The following is a 13,059-nucleotide window of genomic DNA, read 5'->3' on the forward strand; positions in this document are numbered from 1 at the left end:
TCTTCCAGGACATAAGTTCTATCATAGAAGACTGTAAGGCCGAAGGACTCTTTGTCCCTTGCACTAGTCCTTGTAAAGCCCTGTCTTACCTGTAAAAAACCCAACAGCCAAGGAGGGAGATTTGTGCAGGACCTTTGGCAATAAACAGCATCGTAATTCCTTGCCACCCTGTCACCTGTAATCCCCATGTGCTGTCGGTGTTCATCTCTACTGGAAGCAACTTTTTCACTGTGGTCGACTTAGGCAGTATTTTTTTTTAGTATTCCTGTTGATAAATAGTCAATATCTTTTTGCCTTTACCTGGGAAGGACAACAATATACCTGGACAGTCATGCGTCAGGGCTTTACTGAGGTTCTTCTTCTGACAGATTTTAAAGGCTGACTTAAATGACGTAGAATTCTTTGGAGGCACCACCTTACTGTAATATGTAGATGATTTGCTTCTTTGCTCGCCCTCCCAAAATTTCCACAAAGACATTGTTCACCTGTTAAAAATCTTAGCCATTAAGGGATATAAGGTCTTGAAGGAAAGACTGCAATTTGTCCAAACTCATGTTTGATATCTAGGACATTTAATCTCAGAACAGAGACTACACCTAGATCCCGATAGGCTTCAAGGCATTTTAAATTCTCCAAACCCCCAAACCAAATGTCAGTTACGGGGTTTTCTTGGGCTAGCTGGTTATTGTTGCAACTGGATTCCAAACTTCTCTTTAATGATTCTGCCCCCCATATGCTCCCTTATGTTGTTGGCTGTGCCACACGGCACGTGAGATCTTAGTTCCCCGACCAGGGATTGAACCCGGGCCCCCTGCAGTGGGAGCCTGGAGTCTTAACCACTGGACCACTGGGGAAGTCACCCTATATGCCTTTCTAAAGAACAGCAAACCTGACCTCATTGTTAGGGATGACCAAGATCGTTTAGCCTTTGAAGGAAAGTTTAATAAATCCACCGACCCTTGAATACCCAAATTATCAGCTACCCTTTTCCTTTTTGTATATGAGAAGGAAGGGAATGCCTTCAGGATATTTACCCCCAAATATGGGGCTATCACTGACCCCTGGGTTACTACACCCACCAGTTAGATCCCTGGCCTGAGCATATGGCATGGCTTAGGGCTATGCCTGCTGCTGCCCTCTTAGTAAAGGCTACCATCTTTGCACCTCACACCGTTGAGGCTCTCTTGAGTTCACACCACACTCAGCACCTTTCAGCAAGCCATTTTACCCCCTTTGAAATCTTCTTACTCGCTGTGCCTGCATCACTCCCATTCAGTGTAACAGTCTCAACCCTGCAACCTATCTTCCCTCCTCCGCTGATAAAATTCCCCATGACTCTGACTTTGATGGTGTCATGATGACACCTCATGACTACTTACAAGAAACCTCCTTGATGAATCCTGATCTTACGTGGTTTACTAATGGCTCTTACCTGAAAAATGAAAATGGTAAATTTTGTGCTGGGTATCTGAGATTATTGAGGCTGCAGCCCTAACTTTGGCTGCTTCAGCTCAACAAGCTGAAAATTATACAGGCATACCTTATTTTGTTGTGCTTCGCAGATATTGTGTTTTTTTGTAAATTGAAGGTTTGTGACAACCCTGTGTCAGCATCTGTCAGCGCCATTTTTCCAGCAGCATTTGCTCACTTCTTGTGTCTGTAACATTTTGGTAATTCTCACAGTATTATTATATCTGTTATAGTGATCTGTGATCGGTGATCTTTGATGTTACTACAACTTGCTGAAGACTCAGATGATGGTTACCTTTTTTTTTTTTTGCGGTACGCGAGCCTCTTACTGTTGTGGCCTCTCCCGTTGCGGAGCACAGGCTCCGGATGCGCAGGCTCAGCGGCCATGGCTCACGGGCCCAGCCGCTCCACGGCATGTGGGATCTTCCCAGACCGGGGCATGAACCTGTGTCCCCTGCATCGGCAGGCGGACTCTCAACCACTGCGCCACGAGGGAAGCCCCGATGGCTACCATTTTTTAGCAATAAAGTATTTTTAAATTAAGGTATGTACATTGTATTTTAAGATATAATGCTATGGCACACTCAACAAACTACCATATAATGTAAACATTTATATGCATTGGGAAGCCAGAAAGTTCATGTGACTTGCTTTACTGTGATACTCGCTTTACTGCAGTAGTCTGGAACCAAACCTGTAGTACCTTGGAGGTCTGTATGTATACCCTCACTCAAACATGCATTTTAGTCAAAGGCAAGACAGCACACCTCTTTAGTGATAGTATGCCTTTGTAGAGTGGTGCAGTACTTTGGAATGTTACGGAAACAACAGGGTTTCCTTACTCCCAGTGGAGATAAAATTAAGAATGACCCTTATGCCCAAAGTCTGTTGGACACCATACTGCTGCCGGCAGCTCTAGCTATCATTAAAGGGCCTGGGCATTGCAAGTCTGATTCACTGGAAGCCAAAGGAAACCACCTCCCTGATACCTCTGCAAAAAAACACTTCCTTTATGATACCCATAGACCAAACCTCCGTCATGGTCCAAAATGCTCTTCCCCCTGCAAAGACCTAGGAGAACTAGCCAGGGGAGGATAACAGCTGGCCTCTGAAAGAGAAAAGCACAACTGGAAATCTGAAAGGCTGGCTGTTGGACCCATGAAGAAAAGGGGCTCTGGTTTGAACCCAGTAATAAGCTGTTTCTGCCAGAAAATCTAAAACTTCCCTTATTGACCGGTGTACATTAATTAAACCATTGGTCCACTGAGAAAATGGTAGCCTTTGTAAATCAATGTTGATAAAGAAATATCAGCAAGACCACAAAAAGCGCTTGTCTTGCTTCTTCTACCTGTCATAAATTGATCCCAAGGAAGCCTGTTTGTACCGCCTCAGGACATTTTAATTCACCAGACTGCTAACGCTCTGGCAAGTGGATTTCATACAGTTGCCCCCACTCATGGGTATAAATATGCTCTAGTAACGGTTTTCATGTCGGACTCAAGCGTTTCCATGTAGAGTGGTGACTCCCTCTTCCATAGCTAAAGTCCTGGTAGAAAAGATCATTCCCACTTGAGGACCTCTTCCGCCCCTGGAACTCCAGGGGACCTACTTCACTGGACGGTTTCCATCAGGCTTATCATCCTCAGTCTTCAGGACTGGTTCATGCAAATGTAATTGTAAAGAGCTGGTTGGCTGAGTTAGTTGAAACCCTCCACATACATTGGCCAAAGATAGTGCTCTGGTTCTTCTAAATCTTAGATCTACATTTGGGTTTCATAAATTCTCACCCTTTGAAATAGTTACGGATGGCCAAAGCATTTAGCCTCTGCTTTGTTTGACCCAACTAATAGAAGGGCACATACTTCACATTTGCAGGGGTCTAAAATCCATTGAGAATAATCGTGCTGTAGTAGAGCAGTCTTTCTACAGTGTGCTCCCCGGAGATGAAGATGTCAGTTTACAGCCTGGAGACTTCAACTACTGGAAGAGACCTATGCATAAAGACTCCCTCCTCCCTCATTGGAAGGACTTCTACCAGGTGTTTCTGACTCATCCCTGTGCCACGAAGCTCCCAGAGTTAGACTCCTGGATTCATGTGTCCCATCTTAAAAAGGACCCCAAACCTGAGTGGACCTGCAGCCCAACTCAAGACTGAAAGCTAAGAATTTCTAAGGACTGAAGCAGACAGCTTTCCAGAGATCAGAGATATCCGGCCCAGACCTGTGAAACCTCCTGTTTCAGCCAATTCTGTATCACTCAGCCAAGTCATGCTGCTATAGTTGTAATTGTCCTTTCTTTGGCCTCTGTGCCGCCCTCTAGTTTGGCTGTAATGCTCCCACCTTACAAGAAGTCTCATTCCACCAACCTTACTGCTTGCTGGTGATGATGAACCTGAACTGGAGGCCTGGCCATTATCCTTAGAAGGGTGGTGAAACCTGTCTGGCAGAGATACAGGGTTTTCCTTTGGCATCTTTGCGGCTATACTTAAATTGGCACCTGACATTACAGCATTCCATTGGGTGCCCCACCCCTAAAGGAATCCCTCTCACTTAAGTCTGGACTCTTACCCAAAAGCTTTCCAGTGTTCCAGAAGCATTAATGGGGCTGGTGAATCTCTAGGCCACCTCCTGCACCCTTGTAACACTTGCGTGTGACTCAGATGGTCATGGGTTCATTCCCCACTGGAATCTAGGAGCTTGACGTCTCTTCCGGCATGTATCTCTTTGGTGGGGTAATGAAAATTGTAATGATACAGGGAATGGAAAGCTGATGTGCTTTCTTCAGTGGTGCCTCGTTGGGGAACTGATCAGAAATCTGTTGAGTGGTAGGAACTACTTCACCCTAGCTTGTCCCTGGAAGATCCCCAGCCCCCATCACCTCACCCACAGTAATCAAACTCACCTGTTACTCCAAATATATGAAATTTATGATATTCCTCTAACTGTTCTCACTGTGCTCAACAGAACCACTTACCATGCATTGTGTATGAATGACTGATTTTGATCATGAGATCTCTTTTATTCCAGGAAAAGAATATACCCTGTCTTTAGAAAACACTGGTTATTTCCTTCTGTGTGGAAGAAATGCATACTCCACACTTGCCCTAAATGGGAAGTACGCTTGGAGCCATTGTCCTTACTCCTGATGCTGAAGTTGGGAAAACCCTGCCTTCCATCGCCCTTGGGCCCAATCTGGGTTCTTTCTCCTGCCGTCTTGAGAGAGCACATCATAGCTGGGATGGATACAATTTTGAGTGTATGCCTACAGCTACACTCATAGTAGATAGAAAGGGATTTGCCCTTTGGACTTTTTCCCTTGAGTTGGAGTAGCAGAACTTGAAAAGGCAGTTAAGAATCTCTTCAAATTCATGGCTACTACCTTAATGCTTATGTCAGAGCTTTTAAACATCAACAAACCCAAGTAGACAGCCTAGCAGAAGTTGTCTTACAAAACTGCAGAGCCCTAAACCTCCACACTGCATAGCATGGGGGAACCTGTGTCCTGCTTGAGGAAGAATGCTGGGGTTTTTTTTGTTTTTTAAAATTTTATTTATTTACTTATTTATTTTTGGACGTGTTGGGTCTTCATTGTTGCACGCGGGCTTTCTCTAGTTGCGGCGAGCAGGGGCTACTCTTCGTTGCGGTGCACAGGCTTCTCATAGCGGTGGCTTCTCATTGCGGAGCACAGGCTCTAGGTGCTTGGGCTTCAGTAGTTGTGGCACACGGGCTCTAGAGCGCAGGCTCAGTAGTTGTGGCTCTAGAGCGCAGGCTCAGAAGCCTTGGGACTTCCCTGGTTCTTAACCAGGGAAGTCCCAAGAATGCTGTTTTTATGTTAACAAACCAGGAAAAGTAACACGAGAACTGAAAGTAGTGAAAGAGGGCTTCCTTGGTGGCTCAGTGGTTAAGAATCTTCCTGCCGATGCAGGGGACATGGTTTCGAGCCCTGGTCCGGGAAGATCCCACATGCCACGGAGCAACTAAGCCCACGTGCCACAACTACTGAAGCCCGCGCGCCTGGAGCCCGTGCTCTGCAACAAGAGAAGCCACCGCAATGAGAAGCCCATGCACTGCAACAAAGAGTAGACCCTGCTCACCACAGCTAGAGAAAGCCCGCGTGCAGCAACGAAGACCCAACGCAGCCTAAAAAAAGTAATAAAAATAATGGAAGATATCAAACTATTAACTGAAATAGGCCATACCCCTGGGACCTGGGCCATTTTTGACCTATTAAATATAGGCAGCTGGGGAAACAGGTTGAGAAGTTTATTCTAGTCAGTAGCTATAATTGGACTTATGGCCATGGGTATAATCCACATGGTTAAATTTCTCCTGTTTTGTATCAGCAGGCAAATGTCCTTCTCCCAGATGTATGTACAAAATAAAGTTCTTTTTCCTGTATGAAACTACAAAATAAAGGCGTATCCTGAAGTTCAGCTGACCATGGAAACTGAACTGACCATGTCAGAGGAACATAACTGAGGTTCCCCATTTCTCAATTGTTTTGTTCAAATGAGGCCAAGTATCTTGCTGTTTTCCTTGCTTGCTGTTTTCCTCTTCCATGGGATGAGACATCTGAGGATGGTCCTCCTCAGCTCTGAGAGACCCATAATCCACGTGCAGCTAATGGTGCCTCTGACTAAGTGAGATACCCACACAGTAAGACTGACGAGCAGTGCTTTTTGTGAAAGAGTTTAATCAAAAGGGGGGAATGTGAAAGGATCTTAATCTAAAATGGAACGGAAGGATGTGAAATGGAGAATCTCTTGCGCATGCACCCTCAGAAAACATGTACCCTCAGAAAACAAAGATGGTGGGACTGATTTCCCATAATGCTTGATTTACAAGAGATCGAAATTTATCCTCCAACCAGTGAGCATCTGCCAGGAATCTCTCCGCATCTTGGAACCAGTTGCTGCATGGTCCCTAATTGGATTTTGCCCTTTAGCACTCTTTGCCCAAAGAAGCAACCCACCCCAAGCCTTCAGTGAACTCACCTGTAGCTTGCTTCAGTATGTGTGTCCCGAATTGCAGTTTCTCTGCTGTTCCCACATAAACTCTATTTCTGGTAACTGGAGTTTGCCTTAGTTTACCTCCTTTCTTTTAGGTTGAAAGAAACCCCAGTCCACACCTACTAGCCAGGTAACCTTGGGTTAGTCACCTCACCCTTCCCATCCTCAGTGTCCTCTTCCGTGCACTGGGGATGCACCCTCCCTGCTAGAGTTGCTGTGGGTATAAAATGTGGGAAATTGCCTGTCACATGGTGACCTTGCTAGTACAGGAGGTGTTGGAATTAGGTGTGTGGCTTGATTGGGTGGGGAAAATGGGACTTTGTTTGTTAAGCTGGCAGTGACAGCTGCTGCAAGAGAGAGCAGTTGGTGTGTGTGGTCTACACAGAAGGTGCTGGTGGACATAATTGTTAGACAATGGAGACTTTAATTACGTAGCCAAATTGTAGTTGGTTTCAGTGTGTAACCACTTTGGCAGTAGGTGTCAGTATCCATTCCTATTCTTTGACCCAGAAATCCTACAGTCACAATCCTACTATTGCCATATAAAGAATTACTTGGGATGGGAAGCCAGGTAAACTAAGATGTGTTCATGTAGATGTTGTCAGAAGTATATCATAGGGGGGAAAACTTCAGTATTTAACAACTGGTCAAAGGTAAGTGTATTAGCTCTTAAAATGTTGTCATCAGATGTTATTTTGAAGACCTTGCCTGTCTCATGTTTTACATTTGTAATATATGAAAAAGCAGAATATAAGCTTGGGAATCGGACTTCCCTGGTGGTGCAGTGGTTAAGAATTCACCTGCCAATGCAAGGGACATGGGTTCAAGCCCTGGTCCAGGAAGATCCCATTTGCCGCGGAGCAACTAAGCCTGTGCGCCACAACCACTGAGCCTGCGCTCTAGAGCCCGCGAGCCACAACTACTGAGCCCACATGCCACAAGTACTGAAGCCCGCGTGCCTAGAGCCTGTGCTCTGCAAGAAGAGAAGCAACCGCAATGAGAAGGCCGCGCACCGCAACCAAGAGTAGTCCCCGCTCACCGCAACTAGAGAAACCCGCGCGCAGCAACAAAGAACCAACGCGGCCAAAAATAAATAAATTAATTTATTTATTAAAAAAAAAAAAGCTTGGGAATAGCCCGGGTGCGGCTGTATGCATGCAGCAGATTGCGGAGGAGCTAAGCTGGGAGGTGTAGGAATTTGGGTTTCTGTGTGGAGTGACTTTGGACTCAGCAGAAGGTGATGGGGACCGTTGGAGGGTTTTTCCTCTCCTGATTTTCATTTGTTTCCTTAAATCATTTAGCTTTTTGAAAAATAATGTAACATTTATGTAGTATTTCGAATTTTTAAAGTAATTACAGTGTTTTATTTTGAAACAGAATTACCTAAGAAAGATGCACTTAAGACAATTGTAGTTCATAAATACCAATTGGAGCTATGTTTCCTAACTGTGAAGCATTATTGTTCTCTTTGACCCTGAAGCACTGATTAAGGGGTTTGGGCTTTGCTCAGATACCTAAGAATGAGTCATCGACCAGTTGTCAGCTTGAAACCACTCTTCAGAGGGGGATCTGAAGTGGATTTACTACACATCTAGGACTAAGGAAATGTGATCACCAAACCTGACTGTTTTTAGCTCTGCATTTAGATAGGGCTTTGAAATTGTACTAATATCAAGTTCTATTTAAGTCATAAGTGTCTTAGAACCCACCTTTAATATTTATAGGTAGAAAGTCACCTAATCTGGAGATAATCTTTTTTTATATGTCTCTTGTAAAAGTGGGATCATAATTGAGTGTATTACATGATGTTTTTACACAAGTACTGCATCTTCAGTGTAGAAGTAGTAGAACATACAGAATAAACAAAATTTTAAAATCATTCTGTGAGTTAGGGTTTGAAAGACAATGTGAGCACCAGTAAATTCTTTGAATTGCTCTAAAATAATTGGTCTAGCATAAATGTTCCTGTTTCTGAAACTCATTATAGACATAAGGCAAGTTAAAATTGATGAATTGTCTTTATTCTGAAGTCTGGTCATTTTAGTGCCAACAAGAGAAATTTTTTATGAGTAAATGTGCTTGCACTGAAAGGTGTATAAGTTTTTAATTTGATGAGTTTTGACAAGTGTGTATATGCAAGTAACCAGTACCCCATTCCAGGTCTTGGCATTTCCATCACCCCAGAACAGTCCCTCCTGCCCCTCCTTACGAGGTCCTCATCCCCCACTGAAAATCACTGTGAAAAGAGTACATTTGAAATTTTTTTGTTTGTGAATATTTAGTAATGTGAATTCTTTTTTAATTTGTAGGAGATAAAAACATTCAGATGGCAGATAACAGGTAAGCTAAAATGGACTTTGTTTATTGGAGTTTAAATTTTAGTTGGTGAGCAAGAGGCAAGCCTTATTTTTGTAAACATCATTAGGTGCTCCAGCTGATGGCTTTTTTTTTTCCTCTGTGTTTTTGAGCCCATAAAGAACTTGCTTTAGATGTGAAAAGTGTGTCATATATTGATACTAAAAACCTTTGTGTTTTTAGAGACTTTGTGTGGCTGTCCCACAGAGCCACTGTGTGCACTGTGTCCTAACAGCTTGGCAGGGTGGCTTTTTTTAATAACGGTGAGGAAGGTATTTCATAGGTAACACGTGTGTGTCTGTAGTTGTCTTCTGCTCAAATCTGAAGTTACTGTGGAGACACCTCTTAACATGTTAAATAAGAAAAACGCCATTGTGCTATTTATCTGTGAAACTTTTTTTAGAGTAATACTTTTTAAATATATTGTTTTAGTTTTTCAGATGGGGTTCCTTCAGATTCCTTGGAAGCTGTTAAAAATGCAAGTAATACAGGTCAGTTCACTGCACATGGGAAAGTGAACCGTTGGAGAGTTTGCATGCAGAGCAGGGAGGCTCCTGCTCAGACCCCAAAAGTCAAGTGAATAGCACAGTGCACCTCTACCTGCCGTCTCTCGCCATTAGCGCTGATTACCAGGCGCTCAGGCTTTTTTCACCTGTGCCTTCTCTTCCCGTGATTATTCTGAAGCACGTCCCAGATATCATATTGTTTTGATATGATCATAAGTTCATAGATATATTACTTTTCCTCCATTTAAAAAAAAAAATAAATTTATTTATTTATTTTTGGCTGCGTCGGGTCTTCGTTGCTGCGCACGGGCTTTCTCTAGTTGCGGTGAGCGGGGGCTACTCTTCCTTGCAGTGTGCGGGCTTCTCATTGCGGTGGCTTCTCTTGTTGTGGAGCATGGGCTCTAGAGCGCAGGCTCAGTAGTTGTGGTGCGCGGGCTTAGTTGTTCCACAGCATATAGGATCTTCCTGGACCAGGGCTCGAACCCGTGTCCCCTGCATTGGTAGGCAGATTCTCAACCATTGCGCCTCCAGGGAAGGCCCTTTCCTCCATTTTCAAGTATTTATCTATACTTGTTTTTCCCTCTGAATTGTCTGAAAGCAAGTTGTGGATATTCTGGCTTTTTCTTCCTAAAACAATTTAGTATAAATTTCCTAAAAACTAGGATAAAGTCTCATAACCACAATGCCATTACCACAACCAAGAAATTTAATGTCGGTCCAATACTATTAGCTAATGTACAGTCATGTTCATATTTTCCTGGTTTTCTCAGCATTTCTTTTACTGCCGTACCCCACACTCAAATCCAGGGCTGGCCAAGGATCATGTATAGCGTTTAGTTCTGTCCCCTTTATTCTAGAGTTATCCCCCGACCTTTTTTACGCTTACTCGCAGGGACACATCAGCAGGCTGTGTGCTCCAGCTGTCTTGAAGAATGCCCACACTCTGGATGGGTCTGGTGGATTTCTCCTCACTAGATTCAGCGTAAATGTCTTGGCAAGATGAGAACATAGGCGACCTGATGGAGTGGGAATGCAGTTAGGCCTGTGACGGGGCTCCCAAGAGTGATGACGTGGTGAAGACAGTGTCTGCCCTTAGGGTCCTTGGAGTAAAGAAGCTGTTGGGCACCCTGTGGGAATCCTGTTCTCCGTAAGACTCTTACACAGGGATTCAGGCACCACTGATGAGCCTTGCTGAATCCGTGATGACATTGGTGGTCACCAAAGGGTGTTTTTCTAATTCTATCAATCTGACTAACATATTACATCTATTAAAGAAATACTTCCCTACTCCCCCACTACCCCATTTTAATGTTACTATAGACTCATGGATTAGCTTTTTTTTTTTTCTCTTCCCCTGCGGCACGCAGGCCTCTCACTGCTGTGCCCTCTCCCGTTGCGGAGCACAGGCTCCGGACGCGCAGGCTCCGCTGCCACGGCTCACGGGCCCAGCCGCTCCGCGGCATGTGGGATCCTCCCGGACCGGGGCACGAACCCGTGTCCCCTGCATCGGCAGGCGGACTCTCAACCACTGCGCCACCAGGGAAGCCCTGGATTAGCTTTTTATTCAGTGTTTAATCATTTGCCATCATTATTCTTTTTTTAAATAAATAAATTATTTTATACAGCAGGTTCTTATTAGTCATCCATTTTATAAACATCAGTGTATACATGTCAATCCCAATCGCCCAATTCATCCCACCACCAGCCCCAGCCCCCACCGCTTTCCCCCCTTGGTGCCCATACGTTTGTTCTCTACATCTGTGTCTCAATTTCTGCCCTGCAAACTGGTTCATCTGTACCATTTTTCTATGTTCCACATATATTTGTTAATATACGATATTTGTTTTTCTCTTTCTGACTTCACTCTGTATGACAGTCTCTAGATCCATCCACATCTCTACAAATGACCCAATTTCGTTCCTTTTTATGGCTGAGTAATACTCCATTGTATATATGTACCACATCTTCTTTATCCATTCGTCTGTCGATGGACACTTAGGTTGCTTCCATGTCCTGGCTATTGTAAGTAGTGCTGCAGTGAACATTGCGATGCATGTGTCTTTTTGAATTATGGTTTTCTCTGGGTATATGCCCAGTAGTAGGATTGCTGGGTCATATGATAATTCTATTTTTAGTATTTTAAGGAACCTCCATACTGTTCTCCATAGTGGCTGTTTCAATTTACATTCCCACCAGCGGTGCAAGAGGGTTCCCTTTTCTCCACACCCTCTTCAGCATTTGTTTGTAGATTTTCTGATGATGCCCATTCTAATTGGTGTGAGGTGATACCTCATTGTAGTTTTGATTCGCATTTCTCTAATAATTAGTGATGTTGAGCAGCTTTTCTATGCTTCTTGGCCATCTGTATGTCTTCTTTAGAGAAATGTCTGTTTAGGTCTTCTGCCCATTTTTGGATTGGGTTGTTTGTTTTTTAATATTGAGCTGCATGACCTGTTTATATGTTTTGGAGATTAATCCTTTGTCCATTGATTTGTTTGCAAATATTTTCTCCCATTCTGAGGGTTGTCTTTTCGTCTTATGTATGGTTTCCTTTGCTAGGTAAAAGCTTTTAAGTTTCATTAGGTCCCATTTGTTAATTTTTGTCTTTATTTCCATTACTCTAGGAGATGGATCAAAAAAGATCTTGCTGTGATATATGTCAGAGGGTTCTTTCTCTGTTTTCCTCTAAGAGTTTTATAGTGTCCGGTCTTAAATTTAGGTCTCTAATCCATTTTGAGTTTATTTTTGTGTATGGTGTTAGGGAGTGTTCTAATTTCATTCTCTTACATGTAGCTGTCCAGTTTTCCCAGCACCACTTATTGAAGAGACTGTCTTTTCTCCATTGTATATCCTTGCCTCCTTTGTCATAGATTAGTTGACCATAGGTGCATGGGTTTACCTCTGGGTTTTCTGTCTTGTTCCATTGATCTATACTTCTGTTTTTGTGCGAGTACCATATTGTCTTGATTACTCTAGCTTTGTAGTATAGTCTGAAGTCAGGGAGTCTGATTCCTCCAGCTCCGTTTTTTTCCCTGAAAACTGCTTTGGCTCTTTGGGGTCTTTTGTGTCTCCATACAAATTTTAAGATTTTTTGTTCTAGTTCTGTAAAAAATACCATTGGTAATTTGATAGGGATTACACTGAATCTGTAGATTGCTTTGAGTAGTATGGTCATTTTCACAATATTGATTCTTCTATTCCAAGAACATGGTATATCCCTCCATCTGTTGGTATCACCTTTAATTTCTTTCATCAGTGTTTTATAGTTTTGTGCCTACAGGTCTTTTGTCTCCCTAGGTAGGTTTATTCCTAGGTATTTTATTCTTTTTGTTGCAGTGGTAAATGGGAGTGTTTCCTTAATTTCTCTTTCAGATTTTTCATCACTAGTGTATAGGAATGCACGAGATTTCTGTGTGTTAATTTTGTATCCTGCAATTTTACCAAATTCATTGATTAGCTCTAATAGTTTTCTGGTGGCATCTTTAGGATTCTCTATGTATAGTGTCATGTCATCTGCAAACAGTGACAGTTTTACTTCTTCTTTTCCAATTTGTATTCCTTTTATTTCTTTTTCTTCTCTGATTGCCGTGGCTAGGACTTCCAAAAGTTTGTTGAATAATAGTGGTGAGAGTGGACATCCTTGTCTTGTTCCTGATCTTAGAGGAAATGACATCAGTTTTTCACCATTGAGCATGATGTTTGCTGTGGGTTTGTCGTATA

General features: G+C 43.2%; 1 protein-coding gene across 14 annotated transcripts in view; it reads left to right on the plus strand.

Moving 5' to 3' along the window:
• Positions 1–13,059, plus strand: part of NAP1L4 (nucleosome assembly protein 1 like 4) — a 112,336-nt gene that overhangs the window by 59,561 nt on the left and 39,716 nt on the right. For 13 of the 14 annotated variants that reach the window (XM_081241215.1, XM_081241208.1, XM_081241216.1 and 10 more), the window contains 2 exons: positions 8,788–8,818; positions 9,266–9,324. In XM_081241215.1, coding sequence (XP_081097341.1) covers positions 8,788–8,818; positions 9,266–9,324 — 90 coding nt within the window. Of the gene's footprint in view, positions 1–8,785; positions 8,819–9,265; positions 9,325–13,059 lie in introns of all 14 variants that reach the window. The other variant, XM_081241211.1, reaches the window with a different exon arrangement.

This window comes from Mesoplodon bidens (assembly GCF_964165515.1).
Source record: "Mesoplodon bidens genome assembly, chromosome: 7".
Lineage (NCBI taxonomy): Eukaryota > Metazoa > Chordata > Mammalia > Artiodactyla > Ziphiidae > Mesoplodon > Mesoplodon bidens.